Source organism: Conger conger, chromosome 12 (genome assembly GCF_963514075.1).
Source record: "Conger conger chromosome 12, fConCon1.1, whole genome shotgun sequence".
NCBI lineage: Eukaryota > Metazoa > Chordata > Actinopteri > Anguilliformes > Congridae > Conger > Conger conger.
Window position 1 is genome coordinate 7,874,832 of NC_083771.1, and position 21,528 is coordinate 7,896,359.

At 43.9% G+C, this 21,528-nt stretch overlaps 1 protein-coding gene across 2 annotated transcripts; it reads right to left on the bottom strand.

The window, feature by feature from the left end:
• Nucleotides 1–1,741: 1,741 nt before the first annotated feature.
• LOC133142000 (organic cation/carnitine transporter 2-like) lies at nucleotides 1,742–10,277 on the bottom strand. Of its 2 annotated transcripts, XM_061262905.1 has the most exons (10): nucleotides 9,643–10,277; nucleotides 8,238–8,341; nucleotides 7,715–7,869; nucleotides 5,157–5,328; nucleotides 4,932–5,058; nucleotides 4,088–4,185; nucleotides 3,064–3,278; nucleotides 2,604–2,786; nucleotides 2,107–2,242; nucleotides 1,742–1,909 (listed from the first exon to the last, which is right to left on the bottom strand). In XM_061262905.1, the coding sequence occupies exons 1-10, from the start codon at nucleotides 10,039–10,041 to the stop codon at nucleotides 1,837–1,839; spliced, it is 1,662 nt and encodes a 553-aa protein (XP_061118889.1). In that variant the 5' UTR covers nucleotides 10,042–10,277; the 3' UTR covers nucleotides 1,742–1,836. The 2 variants fall into 2 exon arrangements, with proteins under 2 accessions (XP_061118889.1, XP_061118890.1); XM_061262906.1 differs by lacking the exons at nucleotides 7,715–7,869; nucleotides 8,238–8,341 and having other exon boundaries at nucleotides 9,643–9,715.
• Between the last annotated feature and the right edge of the window lie 11,251 nt (nucleotides 10,278–21,528).

Genomic DNA, 21,528 nt, shown 5'->3' on the forward strand with positions numbered 1-21,528 from the left:
CCCAGGGTGTGGGAGGGATTAGCCTGTTCGGGATCCACATTCTTCGTGGACATTTTGCAACCCCAGCTGGTCGACCGGGTGTCCATGGACTGCATGCGGAAGCCACATAGGAAAGGTCTTCCTTTGACTCCACTCTGTGAGCTCAGCTGCGGTCTGCAGTGTGAATGAGAGTGTGGCGGGCTGTCTGAGACTACTCCAACCATGTAACGTTTCTCCCTATGGTTTCTCCACGATTCAAGCAGACTCAATTCCGGAAGTTATGCTGCTTTCCACTTACCATCAGAGATCAAACTTCCATCTCCAAGTGTTCCAGGTGCACAATGCCAAATTAAACAAAAAAACATGGCTGACTATGAACTGGTGGTGTTTATGTGGTAAGTATATAACCACGTGAACAATCCAAATTCTGCACTGACCCAACGGCAGAAATTATACCACTCGTTAACTGTGCTCGTTAACTAACCACATTGGTAGCTAATCTGCAAATGTCAGGAAATGTGGTATATTTTCAAATGCTTTCACAAATTTTTGGGTATTTTTTATTTTCCTAAATAACGTTTGTGGAGAGAAGATAACTTTCAGAGATCATTTGCCCTTCCCAGCTAACTAATAACATTGGCAACATTGTTTCACATCAATTTGCACGCAGCCTTTAGTATATGAAAGTGTGCTTTATTTTAAAGTCATGCAGGAACAAATACTTTGCGTTGCCGTTTAGTTGATGGTTTATTATTTGTGTGCCTCCATGGGTTCTGCCATTGTTTGTGTGACAACTGCTTCTCGTGTCGGGGTAGCATTAGCAGCATGACGGGGCTGAAAAGCAACAGAGCTGCAAAGTGACAGAGCGAAAGCAACAGTTTTGTTTGATTTATTTTGCCTTTATTATTTTAGTTCATTATTTTTGCCAGTCACTCTCGCTCTCGCTCTCTCGGCCTTCCCCCCCCCTGCATTCTGTAATAGGTAAGTAGGAGGGACCTTATCTCAGGGTCTTGTGGAAAGTGACGTCCCACAGGCATCCCATGACGGGGTGGCCTGTAGCGTAGTCGTCAAGGTAAATGTAACGTAGTCGTCAAGGTAAATGTAACGTAGTGGTTAAGGTAAATGACTGGGACACGCAAGGTCGGTGGTTCGATCCCCGGTGTAGCCGCAATAAGATCCACACAGCCGTTGGACCCTTGAGCAAGGCCCTTAACCCTGCATTGCTCCAGGGGAGGATTGTCTCCTGTTTAGTCTAATCAACTGTGCGTCGCTCTGGATAAGAGTGTCTGCCAAATGCCAATAATGTAATGTAATGGATCAGTGTTGGGACCACTGCTCTTCCTCGTTTACAAAAACTACCTTGACAGTGACATTGAAAATACTTTTGTTGAATTTCCAGATGTAACTGGGAGGTTTAGGTAACAGTTTGGAATCTAGTAAAGTAATCCAAGAAGATTTAAACCAAATCTAGAAGTTGGCGGAAACCTGGCAGATTGAATTCAGTATAACAAATTGTGGGAAATAGAAACATAAGGCAGAATTTTATGGGTGGTACAAAATTTGAATGTGCTCAAGTCAGAAAGTTGCCATCAAGTTGGAAAGTTGGAGACCAGGGGGTTGATCAAGGCCTTTCAGGTTCTCATCAATTTTATGTTATGATAGTCATTGTTTAATAAAAGCCAAAAGAGATAAACCCAGTAACTCACTCAACACTGACAGCAGCTAAATAAAAATATTATGAATACATACCAGGATGGTATAAAATGTTTTTTTAATGATGGTGCAGACGTTATATCCGTGAAAAGTAATAGCTCAATCCCAATGTAATCCAATTTCCAATATGTTGATGTAATCCAGTCAAAACACTGAATCATTTTCCACTGCTGTTGTATCCCCGGAAAGAGTATTTGAATTTTGTGTCTTTTTAAACCTGAGGAAAACAAAATGGGGGTAAAAAAAAATTAGTTAAATAATTACTCTCCAAATATTCAGAATATTTTATAACCATCCTCTCCCATCCTCTCCCATTTTCATCCTGGACACAGGAACCATTAGGTCAACACACATTCACTCTCAGAAAGTGAGAACAGCTGAGGGAGCAGATGCTGTAAAATGTGGCTGCCTTACCTTTGAATCGTCTGCATGTGATCGAGGGTCTCAGGGAGAGGCATACCGTAGGTTTCAGGAAGTAGGAGGCTAAGCAACCCTCCCAAAACACAGAGGCCCCCCATTAATATGTACGGCAAGGACTTGGAATAGGTTCCTGCATAACGGAAGAAAAGGTGGAGTTTCCCACTGTCAGGCAAATAAACTTCAGCATTCAGAACACAAATCATTAACAAATTAAAATGGAACAAGGTTTTATCTCTTATTCTTTGATGAGTGGGGTCGCCCCTTGTTCAATACTGATGAATGAACAACTGAAACCATGTGAGGAAAAGGTGGACAGCAGGGAATATCAGTCTCACAATAGAGGAGGACCAACATGTCTGACAAGAGAAGAACACGGAAGAAAAGGAGAAAGTGGAATGCTTATTTAAAGGTAAACACTGGCAGAAAGACAGGCACTGGTGAAAGAAGAAACACTGACAGAAAGTGTGGAGCTGGTATCAAGGCTCACTAACCCAGATAGAGGAAGTAGGGGGCAGCAATGCTGCCCAGCCGAGCAGCCATGGAGCAGGTGCCCACCGCGGTGTTCCTCAGGACTGTGGGGTACAGCTCCGCCGTGAAGGGATACACGATAGTCAAAGCCACTGAGAATCCAAATTTCCCCATCATCTCCAGTGCAATAGATACCAATTTCAAATCTGTTACATAAAGAGAGATGCCAGAACAGAACAATCCAAAATATTGAGACAACAATGGAGTGTGGTTTGTTTGAACACGGCTCGCACAAACAATACTGCGAGTAACAATAATTTACATAAACATATTCTGCTTGAATTTTATTTTTTTACTTCATGAAGTTGTTTAAGTACTGTTAGCCTTTAAAGACCTGCCACAGCAATGTTGCTGCAATAATAAATGTTTGGCCAGTAGGGGGCACTGTGCCATTGAAAATACCTCATGGTGAGACTGACTAACCTCTTGGTATAAGCGGAGTAAACAGCAGTAACACTCCACTGAGGAACAGCGAGGCAAAGAGGCACAATCTCCTTGAGCATGAGCGAAGTAAGGGCCAGGACAGAATGATGCCCGGGACCTCGACAGCCGCAGAGAGGAAACAGTTCAGGAAGGGGTTACCATGCAGATTGGAGGAGTTCAATGCTAAGGCAAAGTACCCAATGGAGGCTGCAATCCTGAAAAGATGGGGGTGGGGGGTAGGGGTATTTTAACAGTTGTTAAAAGTGCAGTTCATCCAGAAATTGAATTAAGTTATGTTTACACTTACCAGGAGTACTATTTATCATCCAGATAGTTTGATGTCTTGTCTCTTTCCAAATATAATCCCATGTCAATCCTCATGGTGTTATTATGGATGCTCATTGAAAACAAATTTCTGTCGAAGTATGCTAACTGTTCATGTCCGTACAAAGTCACTACTGAAGCAGGCGAATATTCTGGTTAAACTGTTAAAACTATTTGAACCAGTGTTTGAAAACAACATTGACATTATATTACATTATATTACAGGCATTTAGCAGACGCTTTCATTCAGAGCGACGTACAAAGAAGTGCAGATCAAACACAGAGACAAGTGTGACGAGGACCCTAGAGGACAGTTTGGTTCCTAGCATGACCATATAGATAAAACTTCAACCCTTGAAGAATACAACTTACCAACTAGCATACCACGCTTGGCAGCTAGAATACAGAGTACAACAATACTATATATAAAACTATATATAAGTTCCATTATAATATATGGCATGCACAAGGCTAAAGACACTTCGCCCAATAATATTGGCATGTTTCGTTGAGACTTATAAAATTATAAAAAATAAAATACACAGTAGGCCTATGTTATGGGTAGCTTTACTTCATTTTTACTGCGTTAAGAGGTTTTAGACATCAGTTTCAACTTTTGCAAATAAATAAGGGTTACACAACAGCAAATCTTTTACTGCATTTTTAGCTATTTATTAGTCCAGGGTTTCGTGACACTCACCACACAAAGCTCAGCATGATCGTAATCCAGCGGATGTTCTTGGACTTCACAAGATCACCGACGTTGTGACGGCTCAATTTTTCTGTCTTGTTTTCTGTCTACAGTAACACGTGTCACAACAAATGCGTTTAATTTAACCCATTTCAGACTCCCAAAACAAATTGTCAACTATCCAAAATATATTTATTATCACATGGAGATAGTGAGGTTCGAACGGACATATCAGTGTTCAACACTTCTTTTGCCCATAACTGATTATGGCATTCATGGACCGGTTTTGACACGTGTGTGATTATTTAGCAGGGCTTGTGTTCAGCAGCCTATTTTAAGTTTGGTCGCTAGCTGTCTCTGACAGAAACCATGGCAAAGCACACAGCTGCTGGCAAAGATGGCACTTGATCGAGATGTGATGGATTGGCCACTGATGCATGGAGGCCCATATTCATGTTGACGTATGGGATGAGTGAAATAGATGTGTGCCCTGAGCATAGATGTGGGCAGGGGAGTGCAAAATTGCCCCAATTTGAGTTTAACACTTGAGTGATATCCCAACGAAAACTGTTGATTACTTCTCTTTACAATGGAAAAAAGCCATTGATGGAGCTTCTGGAGATGTCAGGCCATAAAGCAGGTTGAGAAACAAGTCCAAAAAAGACATACCCCAACGCTGCATAGATTCATTGTCACTCATCTTTTTTCAGTTTTCATGGACATTGGTCCCCGTAATGTCCTTGGAGACATTAGTCTGGGACCAAAAGCTTGATGACCAAAATGCTAATTATAATGTGAACAACGCTGTGACTGGATAGTACAGGCAGTTCCAACTGTGGAGAATTAGCAGGACCTGGAGAGGCTGAAAGATGACCTCTGGAGCTGTGACTCTGTTCTTCCTGGCAGCGGCTCTCAAAATAGCCTCCGCCTCCTCCACCCGGCCCTGGGAGAGAAGCCATCGAGGGGACTCCGGGATCAACCTGTCCCAACATAAATGCTGTCAGTTCCACACATCAAGTAGTGAATACTCAAATGATAGCCAATACCCACCTGAATGGCACTTGTATCATGCACCTACCTCCAAAGAGGGAGATAGAAAACTCCTGGGACATTGATGGCAATCAGCAGCATTCTCCAGTCTCTGATGAAGAAGGCTGCCAGCGGAAGCAACATGTAGCCGATGACAAAGAAAATGGAGATACCCACAGTGGAGTATATGGTCCGAAGACATGGAGTCAAAGTTTCTGCTCCTTTAGACAATATATATAGGGAACAGGAAGTCAATTTCAGAGAAAACTGCAGACTGCAGGATTAATATAAAACATTATGAAAGAATACCTGAATAATCACCACTGTCCCACATGATCCCGTGAGCAAGTACACTTACCTGTGAAGCACTGTAACTATTTTATGCATTGGAGGCTACACTGTCCTACGCATGAATACCATTCAGATTTGAGTGTATGATCAAATCTGCAATCTTCTGTGGCATTTATCAAAGTTGTATACACCCCCAATGCACACAATTCCATTGATAAATAGTGTACACAAGCCCACAATACAAAAAACAAAAAATCGCAATGACTTTTCATTCACCTATTTGGACTTACAAATATACACTGATGAGCCAAAACATTATGAAACACGGGGCGGCCTGTAGAGAAGTTGTTAAGGTCCATGACTGGGACACGCAAGCTCAGTGGTTCGATCCCCAGTGTAGCTGCACAGCCGTTGGGCCCTTGAGCAGGGCCCTTAACCCTGCATTGCTCCAGGGGAGTATTGTCTCCTGCTTAGTCTAATCAACTGTGTCTGCCCAATGCCATTAATGTAATGTAATGTTATGACCACCTGTCTCATATGCTGTGGTCCTCCATGGAGGCATGGACTCTCCAAGACCTCTGAAGGTGCTTGGTATCTGGCACCAAATCGTCAGCAGCAGATCCTTTAAGTCCTGTAGGTAGCGAGGTGGAGCCGCCATGGATCGAGCTTGTTGTTCCAGCACATTCCACAGATGCTTGATTGGATTGAGATCCGAGATCTGGACTGAGATCTGAGATCTGGATTGAGATCTGAGATCTGGGGATTTTTTAATAGCCGTCATTGCCCTTGGACATCGATGAGCCTCGGGTGCCCAAGTCCTGTCGCCAGTTTGTGGTTTGTCCCTCCTGGGACCACTGCCAGTGAGTACTCACCAATGCTGACCGGGAGCACCCTTTTCAAAGTCGCTCAGGTCTTTACGCCTGCCCATTTCTCCCACATCCAACTCCTCGACTACTGGAACCAACTTACTGTGTAATATATCCCAAACCTTGACATGCACCGTTGTTACCAGATAATCAGTGTTATTCACTTCATCTGTGAGTGGTCATAATGTTTTGGCTCTTTGGTGTGTACATTGTAAGGTGTTCAGCCAAGTAGTGGTGGATGAGTTTCCAGATGGACCCACTTGAGCCAGGCCAGGTATATTTTGGAGGCCACACCCAAAACAGGAAGGGCGGGGAGGAGAAAGGAAGTGAGCGACTGAAAGACTAGGAAAGAAGAAGAAAGAAAAAGCTCTATGACCAAAATGGAATGAAAAGGATTTGTGAGTAAAAAGTCAAGGATTAGAAGCCAAAAGTAAAAGAGTGTTTGGAAGCTCTAAAGGAAAGTTTGCTGACTAAGCCGTGTTTCCTGGCTTTTTTTGCTTTGGCCGCTCAGTGAGGAGGTTTTTATTTTTTTAACACTAGTTTTTTCTACTTAATGAAGAGCTGGTCCTGCACTGTTCTGTGAAGATTAAAACCATATCATTTTGACCACATCTCCTGACTCTATCATATGTGCCCTCCCGCACCTCAACATACACTCTTATGAAGGTGCTTTGTTGCAATATATATTATATATATATATATATATTATATATATTTGTTGCAATTAATAACAATGGCTGCAGCAGTAGGATTCAAGGCCCTAGTCCGATTCAAGGTCCTAGTGTTGCCATTTCAGGCTGCTCAGGGGACTGCCCCACCTTACATACAATCCTTAATCACTCTATACTCCCCAGCTAGACCACTCCGGTCTGCCAGCTCTGGTCGCCTTATGGTTCCCTCACTACGAGCACCTGGCGATCGAGCTGCACGTTCACGCCTGTTTTCCGTTCTGGTTCCTCAGTGGTGGAATGGCTTGCCTACCACTGTCAGGACAGCAGAATCCCTCCCCCTATTTCGACGCAGACTAAAAACACACCTTTTCAAACTACCTTAGTCCTACCTCCTGACCCCTTTCCGATTTCCTTATCCCTCTTGTCTAACTCAAAAAATATATAAAAAATTTTTTTTAAATTGCACTTATGATGACTGTATGTTTAGAACAGCACTTCATGTGTATTTTACTAGTTATGGATGTGTTGCTTTAACCTATGCACTTGTAAGTCGCTTTGGATTAAAAGTGTCTGCCAAATGACTAAAATGTAAATGTAAATGTAGTAGGAGAAGCTGACCAGTAAAACTGGGCCTTCAAAACTGGAGAAAATAATGGAGGGGGTCATGAAAAAAAGTTGTTGACAAAATAACTATCAGATGGCAAAATGTCACAATTGCTTTTTTTTTGCAAATAACATACTGCATATTGAAGAAAACAGCAACACAGACTCAAAATTACCTAGGACAAATGCTATCAAAAAGGTAGAAAGTCCACCCATTCCAACAAAAAAGAAAAGAGCGGAGAACATAAACCAGGATGTGGACAAAATCAGGATGAATGTGAACAAAGTGTGAAGTCCAATTGTTCCAAACAGAACTATTTTCCTCCCAAACCTAGGAGAAAGACATAAAACAGTCTGTGAAAGAAAGCTCCCCGTACCTATTTTTAAGTATTCTCTCTATTCATTGGTTAGATAGTTTGACAGTTAAAAAGGCTCCTTCTTGTTTTCATATCTGAATTAATTACATATAGTCTAACAGGCATTACTGGTTTTTCTACAATGTCTGTAGGATTCCATGTGAAACTAAATTTGAACATTCAAAAATGTACCTGCTTCATTGGAACACACTGAAAACAATTTATTTAAAGATTTATGGCATAAAATAATTTTTAAAGGTGAATATGCTGCATAGTATGCCTCTAAACTAACATGAAATAAGATGTTTAGCTACAAACTGAGACCAGCCTGTTTTTATTTTACCTGTCAGACAGCTGCCCAGAAATAAATGATCCAGCTAAGATGCCAAAGAAGCATATGGAGATGATCACGGGGACCTTCCAAGCATCACTACATACCAGATCCCACTGAGGACAGAGCACATATTTACTGGACAAGTTAGACTTTCACAAGTTAACATACAGTATGTACATGTTGTTGTAATGGGCCCACTAAAAGCGCAGAAGGGATGGACGCTGCAGCGAAGATCTCACTGGTGTCTAGAGAAGGCTTTACCGCTTGTAAATTGCCACTTGGCCAACCCACCAAAACAGATTAACTTCTCCGTAGAAGACTAGTTCTGCAACTACGAATGTAACTTAATTAGTTCATAATAATGAAACCTTATTGTAAAGTGTTACCCATTTAATGAATGAAACACCTGTGCTGGCAATATTCATAATTGTTTTGGGTAATATTGAAAACTGGACCATTGTGTAAAATAAACTATCATGCCTTTTTAAATATGTTGCTGTCATATTTTATGTGAATTACTGCAATTAAAGTAGGCTAAGTGTTCTGTTCATCCAGTGTAATCTTAATTATTATGCAAGCTGTATGACAAGCCTACCCAACTCCTTCTGAAATGGTCCTGTACCCGCCTGGACTACGGTATTGCAATTCTCTGCTGGCTGGCCTTCCAGCATCTACCATCAGACCCCTACAACTGATCCAGAATGCTGCAGCTCGTCTGGTATTCAATGTTCCCAGACATTCACGTCACCCCCCTGCTCAGCAACCTCCACTGGCTGCCTGTTATGGCTCGCATCAAATTTAAAACTTTGGTGCTCGCGTACCAGGCAGTTAAGGGATCAGCCCCTGTATGCATTCAATCACTTATCAAGACCTATACACCAGCAAGACCCCTCCGTTCTGCCACTTCGTGCAGTCTGGGTCCTCCCCTTCGCCACACCTGCACTTCTCGCTCACGACTGCTGTCTGTCCTGGTCCCACGGTAGTGGAATGACCTCCCAGTGGATGTCAGAACAGCAGAGTCTCTGACCTCTTTCATGCGCAGACTGAAGACTCATCTCTTCAGGCTACACCTTTCCCTCCCTAACTCACCACCATGATTAGCCTTATATATGCCATAGACTGTAATGGCACTTATATAGTTGTATAGATATTGGTTTTTTTTTTATTAGCAATTGTATTGTTGTACTCAGGGTATTCTAGCTGCCAACTGTGGTATGCTAGCTTGGAAGTTGATATAATCGTAACCCTTGAAGAATACATCTGTATGGTTACACTAGGACTCGGAACTGCCCTCTTCGCACTTGTTTGATCCGCACTTCGTTGTACGTCGCTCTGGATAAGAGTGTCAGCTAAATGCCATGTAATGGAATGAAATGAAATATTCCAGCCTCTTCAGTCGCGTGTATATACTTACCTCCGACACTATGGTTGAAACGTAAATTGATTTGTCGTATTCCCACCCATCCTTACAGCTTTCTTGCTCTATTTCAGTAACATTCACGTCAATTCCAGGCAAGGATCTGTTGTCCGAAAGACGTTGTATTACGTCCAGTTTGTAACGGGTGCATTTGTTGTATCGCATCACTCCTTTGTCTTCTTCCAGTGGAATAGAATAGTTTATCCATTCCGCACTAATATTGGCATTTGATGGTATCGCGCAGTGGTGAGCTGGCGTGTCAGCGAGGAACACGATGGAAAACATTGACAACCCGTGTGGCATTATGCTTACACAGAGGAGTAACATAATCCGTTTTTGAAAAGATCCCCACTCTCCCAGAAATGTGGTCACGTCGTCATAGTCTGAAGCTTGCATTGTGATTGCAAACAAATGATTGCAGCCAAAACAGATAGGCTACTAACTTCAACTTTTGCTTTTAAAACCTTTAAAAGAGATTAGGGCGTTTCCTGTCAAGCAGCACATTTACCCCATTGCAAGAAATAATTCACGTGATCATATTGCTGAATGATGCAAGTCATACTTTTTCTGTCCACATCAGGTTAAAGTGCACAGGTATTCAAGCAACTTACGTGGCTGGATTTTTGCTAACCAAATTCTACATGAAGATAGACTGAGGTGCTTCCATTTGAAAGGCATAGCAGTTTTTCTAATGAGTGAGACGGGTGCGTGGGGGTTGGACCCAAAATGCACGACCCAAACAATGGTTAGATAAAGTCCCGTCAGGGCTTTATTCGGGACGAATCCCAGGAGCGTAGTCAAAACAAGCAAAGTACATACACGTAGATCCAGCCAAACAAACACTAAACAAACAAAAAAAGCACGGTGCCGAGGGAAGAGGCAAACTCGTAGTCGGTAGACGTGCAGGAAGGTCCGGTAGCAGGAGCCGTCAGCGGGGCAGAAGTACAGGCGGACGGCAGAGTCGTAATCGAGGGCGATGCGGAAGTCGAAACATGAAACAATCAGCGAGGCAAAGGTACAAAAACGGTAGGCGAAGACGTGGTCAAAAAACAAACGATGGTCAAGGAAACAGACATCAATCAACAATGGTCGGTAAAACAGGCTTGGCTCTTAACGTGAATCAATCAGTAATAATGCTCAAGAGGCAGACAATTTCGCGAAGAACAGTTGCGCGACTGGGCTATAAATGCGGGTGTAGACAGGTGTAGACAATTAGTTTAGAGAGCAGAAAGGAAATAAAAAAACAGGTGCGATGGATGACGAGTTTAACAAGGTAATTAGTAATCGTTAGTAATAAGCCTATCCTGCCCTAGCATTAGTAAATTAGTAAATGACATGCACGAGAAACGTAAGGTAACATGAACACATAATTAGTTTGTTAGTTCTACCCAATCCTGATCTAGCGTTAGTAGTTTTAGTAAATAGACAAATGGAAACAATTAGGGTGTGAATGACAGAAAGAGAGAGAGAGAGAAAAGGCGGAACGCAAGGTTTGCGGAAATACATGTAAAAGTATGTTTAAACAGTAACCAGTCTACGTAACAATAAACATAAATCAAAACATAACACAAAACGAAACTAAGACGATAACCACTCAACATAACAAGGTAATATAATCGTAACGAAACATAACTAGACATGACGAGAAAATAATTCGTAACAAGAAATAAACTAAACAACATGACGAACCTAGACAAACATAATACATGATAAGACAATACGAGACTAAGACAAAATGAATAAACATAAAACATGGCAAAACAGACCTGAAACGTGACAAGGAGTGCACTACTTAATTCAACAGTTGTAAACTACATCTGTTACACGTAACCGGGCGTGGTACGCATAGACAGTGATATTTTTTAATATCTGGAAAACAGTCACAAAAATGAAGAGGCAGTTAGACTTGACCTGTTTTCACGAAGTCTCTCAAAGTTATCTTTATTTACAATTATCACAATTATTACAATTATCACAAGTATTAAAATGATCACAAGTATTAAAATGATCACAAGTATTAAAATTATCACCCCTGCCTGCACTGTCCCTTTAATAGAGTTACTTGTACTGCTGTACAGATATAACCATTGTCTCTGTCTCTAGACATTTATCTCTTGTTCATAGAACACTCAAAATAAAATGGTCACTATCAAAAACAACATCTTCCCCATACACTTTCCATATCTCTATTCACTAGACATTTATATCTTGTTTATAGACACTCAAAATAAATGGTCATTCCTAAACATGTGTCTATATTCTGCATCAGCATCCTCAATGCACTTTACATACTTCCCAGTATCCTCGGACATGCATCCCAGTGATGAATAATTAACTTGCATATTATTCTATAGTTTAAACAATTGAACCCTTAATTAAACTTGAAACTATTGAGTCAGCCAAAAATATAAAATTAAAAGGAATGGGATACGTGGAGGCGGCACGGATGGTGCAGTGGGTAGGACTGCCGCCTCACAGCAAGGAGGTCCTGGGTTCGAATCCCCGTCGGCCGGGGCCTCTCTGTGCGGAGTTTGCATGTTCTCCCCGTGTCTGTGTGGGTTTCCTCCGGGTACTCCGGTTTCCTCCCACACTCCAAAGACATGCAGGTTAGGCTGATTGGAGAGTCTAAATGAGTGTGTGAGTGAATGGTGTGTGTGCCCTGCGATGGACTGGCGACCTGTCCAGGGTGTATTCCTGCCTTTCGCCCAATGTATGCTGGGATAGGCTCCAGCCCCCCTGCGACCCTGTTCAGGATAAGCGGGTTAAGATAATGGATGGATGTGGAGCCATTTACACGACAAGATACAAACCTATCAGCACCGAGTGCTGAATCCTGTTGTCTCTACAACAACGACACATAACGTTAATTGGAGAAGAGAATACGTTAATTTTAGCTAGAATAGCGGCAGTGCCAATCTGGGCTAACTTTACATAAGTAACCGAATTGATTTCCAAACGAATATGAGCATATGCCCTTGGTAGCTAACATTACCTAATTTCGCGCCAAACAGGAAAACAAGCAATGTTCGCTAACTTTCCAAATTTCACAGAAAACTAACGTAGGGCTAACGTTAACTTTGCTAACGTTAACTTTGCTTAGTAACAGTAAAATTAATTCAAATAAGTTATATAGTTAGCTAGCGTTCGGAGCATTCATAACATTACTGGCGAACGTTAGCTACCTTCTCACATCTTAGTTAGCCTACATTAGCTAATTTACACTAAACTAGATAAACTGGACATTCACCAATCTGACAAACGTAAATCAAACTCTATACTGATTTTATAAAACTGAATTACACAATACATGGTGCTTGTGACACTTTACTAACCTGGAAAACAGTCACAAAAATGAAGTCAGTTAGACTTGACCTGTTTTCACAAAGTCTCTCAAAGTTATGGAGAGCCCTCGCCAAGTCCAATACCTAGACTCAACCATGTCACAGTGCCATCTGGTGTCGTATAATTGCTATTACAGGCAACTTAGGTAAAATCATTATCGTGAAACAAATAGACAGATTTCACCTGTAAAACAAAACTATAAACTCGCAAAAACAACATCACTAATGTGATCACATTTTAGTGGGCATCACACGCTCCCTGACAAAATAAGAAATGGCTCCTGGCATTTTCCTTAAACCTTTCTTATCTAACAAGTATCATAGGTGAGGTGTATGTAATAGGTGTGCGATAGCGGTAAGGTGAGTATGGTGTCTGGGTGTAGAACATGGGGTGTAAATATTGTATGCACATAGGTAGTATGGGTGGTAAGTATGGTAGGAATGGGTGTGTAGAGGAAGTGTAGTGAGGTGAGTCCACGACAGGTGAGTATGGCCCTGTGTGTCCAACTACTGAGTTGACTGTGACTTGTGACTGCACAGACGGCTCACCTAGTGACTCATATGTCAGTATCTGTCGTGGTTTCCTCTCACGAGTAGACCTTCTAACCTCTGAGTGTGTGTGCTCTACAGGAGGGGTCAAGGGCCGGTCTACATCTTCTTCCTCAGGTCTGGTGAGGGTAGCTAAGTCTAGATCAGTGTCTTCTCCCTCCTCGGGTTCACTTTCCTCAGGTAACGGCACAGGATTTGCTAAGGATTTTCTCCTTGCAGGGGTAGTTGGGGCTGCAAGGTTTGATCCTCGGACAGGTTCCCTCGGTCTGTTCTCTGTTTCACGTGTTTGGAGCCAGTATCCTGAGTTACAGTCATCCTCTGACTCATCTTCTCCGTTGTCACTTGTGTCTGGTTGTATCTGATTGTCTGTGATCTTCTCTCGATTGCCTTTGTGGTGTCTTTTCCTTTCAGGGACAGGCCTGGTCTGAGGTGGCGTGTTCTCGACAGGTAAGTCGTTGACCAGTAGTAGGAGGTTGCGGTGCAGTGTTCTGGTTTTCCACTTGTCTCCGGTTTCAGGACAGACAATGTACACTGGACTATCAGGGAGTTGGTTTCTCACTGTGTAGATAGTCTTTTCCCAGTACGATCTTAACTTGCCGGGTCCACCGCGTTCACTGAGATTCCTGACTAGAACTCTGTCTCCTGGTTGTAGTGCTCCTCCTTTGGCTTTCTTGTCATATGTCACTTTGCCCTTTGCACTGGACTGTTTGCTATTTCCACAGGCGATTCTGTAGGCTTCTGACATTCTCTCTGCCCATTTTTCCGCGTAACCTGAGGTGTCTCTGCTTCCTCTTCTCCACCTAACCCGAAGAGCAGGTCGATTGGAAGGCGTGGATGGCGACCGTATAGGAGGAAAAAGGGTGAGTATCCGGTAGATTCGTGTCGCGTGCAGTTATATGCGTGGATAACATGCGGGAGGTGGTCCTTCCACCGCAGTTTCTCACTGTCCGTCAGTGTCCTCAGCATCTGGAGTATAGTGCGGTTCAGACGTTCAGCTGGGTTGCCCTGTGGGTGGTAGGGTGATGTTCTTGAATGTCCCACTCCAGACAGTTCTTACAGTCTTTGAAACAGCTTGTTTTCAAATTCACGCCCCTGATCGTGGTGTAGTTTGGACGGATATCCAAATCGGGGTATGAAGTCACTGAAAATCCTCTCAGCTGCTGTTTTTCCACTCTTGTTCTTGGTGGGGTAGGCCTGGGCATATCTCGTGAAATGGTCGATGACCACGAGAATATACTCATACCCTCCACGACTGGCTTCTAGATGCAAGTAGTCGATACACACAAGCTCTAGAGGGAAGTTGGATGTGATGTGGCCCATAGGAGCTCGGACGTGTGTGACAGGCTTCTTTGACTTGATGCATGGACATTTTCAAGTGACATACTCTTCGATTTCTTTTGCCATAAAGGGCCAGTAAAATCTCTCCCTCGCGAGGTGAAGCACCCTCTCCGTGCCCACATGGCCCATCTCATTATGTAGCTGTTTCAGAGCTAGTGTCCTGTATTTTAGAGGGAGGACTATCTGCTTGTGTTGCCTAGTTCGTCTATAGAGAATGTTATCTTCAAGGTACAGCCTGCTCCACTCATGGAACAGCTTCCGTGTGGCTCCACTTACAGCTTGGCGTATGTCATCTCTGAGTGTTGTGTCTGACTCTTTTAGCTCTACTATCTTGCCTAATCTTCTCTTTGCGCGTTCACAAGGTCGTCGTGGCTGATGGTTGGTAGGCGGGGACAAGACTTCTGGTGAGGGTCTGGGTGAGAGATGTTGAGTGCAGCCACCCAAGCCACATCTTTCCATCCCACGTAGTTCGCACTGCCTCACTTGAGAACTCCTCCGTTCAGGTTATGCCGTACTTCTCCATGTCCAGGGGGAGGCGAGATAGTGTATCGGTGTCCACATTCAGCTTTCCCGGCCTATACTTGATGTTGAACCGGAAATCTGAGAGTTCTCCAACCCACCGATGACCGACAGCGTTGAGTTTTGCCGCGCTCATGACATAGGACAGCGGATTGTTGTCCGTGTACACGGTGAAGTGTGGGGCGTAGTACAGGTAGTCACGGAATTTTTCACACACCGCCCACTTTAAGGCCAGGGACTCCAGTTTCCCACTGTGCAGATGGTAATTGCGTTCCGCTGGTGTTAAAGTCCTTGAGCCATAGCCCACCACTCTCAGTTTTCCATCCTGGCGCTGATATAGAACCGCTCCTAGGCCCTGATCTGACGCGTCTGTATGCAAGGTAAAGGGCTGATTGAAGTCTGAGTATGCCAAGACAGGTGGGTTTGTGAGGAAGGAGACGAGTTGTTCAAGGGCCTCCTGATGCTCCGGGGTCTAATCTACGGGCTGTCGGGAGGGCAGCCGGGGACGTTTGGTGTTTCTTCCACGCGTTGGGACTGAGGCTTTCCCTGTCGTTGTTTGGAGAAGCTCGTAGATTGGTCTGGCGATCCGGGAGAAGTCCTGGACATACGACCGGTAATATCCCAGGAACCCAGTGAGTTTCCTCACATCTCCAACTGTCTGTGGGATCTTGCCTGTCAGGGCTCTTACTGCTTCAAGGTCTCGTGGGTCTATTTTCACTCCTTCAGCTGAAACAAGACGACCCACATACCTGACTTCTTGTTTGAAGAGCTCGCACTTTTTAGGTCTCAGTTTCACGCCGTGGTGCTGGAGGGCCTGGAGAACTTTGCGGAGGGCTTCTACATGTTCGTCAAATATTTTGGCAAAACAGAGCACGTCGTCTAAATATGGAATGCAGCACTCGTCCCTTAGGGGACCTAACGTCTCCTCCATACTGCGCTGAAACGCTGCTGGGGCATTCGACAGTCCAAATGGGATACGAACCCATTCATAGAGGCCCCATGGTGTTGTGAAGGCAGTGAAGTGGCGTGACCTCTCGGCGACAAAGCCCTGATGGTAGGCTTTACCTTGGTCCAAGATACTAAACCAGGCATAGCCCCCCAGCGTGTCTGTCAGGTCCTGTATCCTGGGCAGCGGGTGTCTCTCGTGGACAGTCTTCTTGTTCAGGAGGCGGTAGTCGATGCATAGACGCAGGCTGCCATCTTTCTTCCTGACGCAGACGACTGGAGCAGCATAGGGGGATTTGGATTTGACTATCCAGCCTTTCAGCAGCAGTTCCTGTATCTACTCCTTTACTTCTTGGAACAATGGCTTTGGGATAGATGAGTAAGTCCTCTGCACAGGTATGTCGTCTGTGAGATTGATGGTCATCTGAAGGTTCTTGATGCACCCGATTTCGTTGTCGTCACGTGCAAAAGCTCCGGCTTCTTCACCAAGCATTTTGCTAACTTTTGCCCTCTGCTCCTCATCCGGGTGACCAAGATCGATGGGAGGTTGCCATGGAGACGGGCTGCTCTCAGCAGGTGCTGAGCTCACACTGTTGACGGTTGTTGTGGGTTTGGGTGTTTCAGATTGGTCTGTTGTGATCACCTTTTCAACAAGGTGGATGCTGCCCAGGGCCATCTTTCTTGGCAGGGTGACTGCATGTTTTGTGTTGTTCCCCACGGGTACAGATATATATGGTCTCCTTGGATTTTGCACCTCAAGCAGACCTTCACCGACATCCAGCTCTGTCAGTTGTACATTGGTGTCATCAGGCTCCAAGAGGAAGACAGAATCACGCAGTTCCATGTTGGAGGGAACTTGACACTTGATCCAGGCTACTTGCCCTGCTGGAATGACTGTGTCTTGTTTTCCTGTCCGTAGGCGCCCACACAGCACAGAAGGTTGGTCGGTCTGAATGAAGTTCACGAGCAGCTCAGCGTTCTCTGCTGGTATCAACATGGAGTTACAGAGCAGAGCAGTGAGGGTTGGTATCAGCTTTTCAGGTTGATTCTGTATCATTACCTCCAGTACGTTGAACCCCAGTAATGGCTGTTCGAGGGTCAAACTGCTTACAAGAAAGGGCACAGTGATTGACAGAGTCGGATTCTCATTCCCCATCAAATTGACTGTCAGAGCAATCAAACCATCGAATGGAAGGATGTCACCGTTTACTGCATAAACTTGTAATTCTTCATCTTCATTCATGATCTTGGTAAGGGGTCTGATTGTGACATGAGGTAAGTACTTGTTCTTCCAGTCTCTGCTGACTATGCTCACTTGAGCTCCTGTGTCTAACAGAGCACTGACTACCAAACCATTTAGGTTACACTAGGTGAGAGGCCTTTTGCCTATGAGCTTGGATAGCCGTTCACTCTTGGTGCCAGGTAGGTCATGGGTAAGTGTCTCAGTTGTCTTACTTGGTTGTTTCTGTCTCTGATTTTCTGTTACTTTACCTTCTGTTTGCGTGTTAACTTTAGTCTCTCTTTCTTTTTCAGACGGACCAGAAGGATTTGTGTTTGGTTGGGACTGTAGTTGGGACCCGGTCACTGTTTGTCCCCCGACAGGGACCGGTTGAAGTTTCCCTGACGTGATGGTCTCTTTAGCCCGCTAATCTGTGGTCTTCTGAACCGCAGCAGAAACAGTGTTTACAGTCTGTACGGTTATCTTTGACACAGTTGGCGCAACCAAATGGTCTGTCTCTCCTGTTCTGTCTGGTTTGTTCTGCCTTTTGTGTCGGGGTTGACCGTTGTTGTTGCATGAGCTCAACAAGGGTGGTAAGCTTCTCCACCTTCTCGGTCAAGTTCTTGATTATGTCTTCTTTTTTTTCTGAGCACTGTTTCTTCCTTGAGCTTTCCTCTTTCTCAGTTGAACATTGTGCAGCACTAACCTCCTCCACCTGAGCACTGTGCACAATTGTGAGTCTTTGTCTGGTGGCTGGCCCCAACCGTCTCTGTCTCTCACTTTCATCACTCATTATTTTTTGTATCTGTTTCAGAATTGTCTCATCGCTTACTCTGCGGTCGACGAGCAACAGTTTGAGCTCATGGCGGACATCGTCATGCTTATGCCCTAACCCTTGACACACGGTGTGGAGAAAGACATCTTGAACTGTACTTGGCATCTGTGTCAGTCTGCTTTGAAGCCAGCAGGATCTTTTGTTTGAGCCCTATGACCCTGTATAGGAACTGCTGTGGCATCTCACTGTCTTTCTGTTTAGTGCACATGAGCTCCTGGAACAGTTCTGTGTTACTTTGCTCACCCAGGTGGGTGTGGAGAAAACGTTTCATTTCCTCTACAGTTAGATCGTCCTTATTCATCAGCATGTCTTTGAATGTTCCAGGCTTGATCGCTCTGAGCACAGCCCTGACCACCTCTGCATCGGTAAACTGCTCCTTTAAACCCTCATCCATCTGTCTGCATACAGTACTGTAACTCATGTCTGAGCCCTGATCTCCTATCTGACCTCCCTGAATCTTAAATTCTCTGCGATGGAGGTGCAGCTCTCTTAAGGAGACCACTGCGTCACGTGTTGCCGGTGTGGTGGGTTCACTTTGACCTTTGATGCTACTCTGTGGCATAGACTGTACTTGCACAAGTGACTGAGGTGCAGGATGTGGAGTAAGAGTGGCAATTTTCCTACTAAGTTCCTCATAAGCACTGAGTATTTTCTGTAGCTCTGTAGGATCAGTGGTGTCAGCTGTCGTTGTGTTGAGTGTTGTACTAACAGTACTAACATCGGTAGCTGAACTATTGCTACTGACCACAGCATTTGATTTCACATTATTTTGACTTACTTTAACACTGTGTGACCCAACATCATCAACGTGTACTTGTGGACCAGAAACACGGCTTTGAATGGCAGTATCAACAACATCTTTCAATCCTAGTAAGTGTGCCGTGCCTGCATCTTCTAGGTCTAATAAGTGCTTACTGTTAATGAACTTTCTGATGTACTCAAAGCACCCTTCTTCATCTCCTTCCTCGAGCTGAGGCTTTTCCTCTCCTGGCACAGGACTCATCGACTGGGCAATCTGGAACAGTTCATTTGCAGAGAGCGTGAGCAGTCCCTTCTTGATGCTCCACATCAGCTTTTTCCGCTCACTGTCCTCCGCCATGGCTGCTTCCCTATTCCCTGCACTAAGTCACAGTCCAGGTCTTTTACTCAGTTTCAAACCTTGAGGGGTGGTGATTTCAACACAGTACAGTTCTTACTCTTCATCAGGCGTAGCTCTTTGTAGAACTAGAGGGTGTTCCTTCATCAGTAGATGGGATCAGGAAACAGTGTGTCGTTTGTTGGTCCTTGGTTCAATATCACTGGATCAGCTTCCATCCGCTTGGTGGGAGCGATCCCGGACGAGCCCCCAAAAACTGTTACACGTACCGGGCGTGGTACGCATAGACAGTGATATTTTTAAATATCTGGAAAACAGTCACAAAAATGAAGAGGCAGTTAGACTTGACCTGTTTTCACGAAGTCTCTCAAAGTTATCTTTATTTACAATTATCACAATTATTACAATTATCACAAGTATTAAAATGATCACAAGTATTAAAATTATCACCCCTGCCTGCACTGTCCCTTTAATAGAGTTACTTGTACTGCTGTACAGATATAACCATTGTCTCTGTCTCTAGACATTTATCTCTTGTTCATAGAACACTCAAAATAAAATGGTCACTATCAAAAACAACATCTTCCCCATACACTTTCCATATCTCTATTCACTAGACATTTATATCTTGTTTATAGACACTCAAAATAAATGGTCATTCCTAAACATGTGTCTATATTCTGCATCAGCATCCTCAATGCACTTTACATACTTCCCAGTATCCTCGGACATGCATCGCAGTGATGAATAATTAACTTGCATATTATTCTATAGTTTAAACAATTGAACCCTTAATTAAACTTGAAACTATTGAGTCAGCCAAAAATATAAAATTAAAAGGAATGGGATACGTGGAGGCGGCACGGATGGTGCAGTGGGTAGCACTGCCGCCTCACAGCAAGGAGGTCCTGGGTTCGAATCCCCGTCGGCCGGGGCCTCTCTGTGCGGAGTTTGCATGTTCTCCCCGTGTCTGTGTGGGTTTCCTCCGGATACTCGGGTTTCCTCCCACACTCCAAAGACATGCAGGTTAGGCTGATTGGAGAGTCTAAATTGCCCGTAGGTATGAGTGTGTGAGTGAATGGTGTGTGTGCCCTGCGATGGACTGGCGACCTGTCCAGGGTGTATTCCTGCCTTTCGCCCAATGTATGCTGGGATAGGCTCCAGCCCCCCTGCGACCCTGTTCAGGATAAGCGGGTTAAGATAATGGATGGATGGATGGTTGGGATACGTGGAGCCATTTACACGACAAGATACAAAGCTATCAGCACCGAGTGCTGAATCCTGTTGTCTCTACAACAACGACACATAACGTTAATTGGAGAAGAGAATACGTTAATTTTAGCTAGAATAGCGGCAGTGCCAATCTGGGCTAACTTTACATAAGTAACCGAATTGATTTCCAAACGAATATGAGCATATGCCCTTGGTAGCTAACATTACCTAATTTCGCGCCAAACAGGAAAACAAGCAATGTTCGCTAACTTTCCAAATTTCACAGAAAACTAACGTAGGGCTAACGTTAACTTTGCTAACGTTAACTTTGCTTAGTAACAGTAAAATTAATTCAAATAAGTTATATAGTTAGCTAGCGTTCGGAGCATTCATAACATTACTGGCGAACGTTAGCTAACTTCTCACATCTTAGTTAGCCTACATTAGCTAATTTACACTAAACTAGATAAACTAGACATTCACCAATCTGACAAACGTAAATCAAACTCTATACTGATTTTATAAAACTGAATTACACAATACATGGTGCTTGTGACACTTTACTAACCTGGAAAACGGAAAACGTTTTCACGAAGTCTCTCAAAGTTATGGAGAGCCCTCGCCAAGTCCAATACCTAGACTCAACCATGTCACAGTGCCATCTGGTGTCGTATAATTGCTATTACAGGCAATTTAGGTAAAATCATTATCGTGAAACAAATAGACAGATTTCACCTGTAAAACAAAACTATAAATTCGCAAAAACAACATCACGAATGTGATCACATTTTAGTGGGCATCACACATCCAAATGCCCCTTCCCATCCAA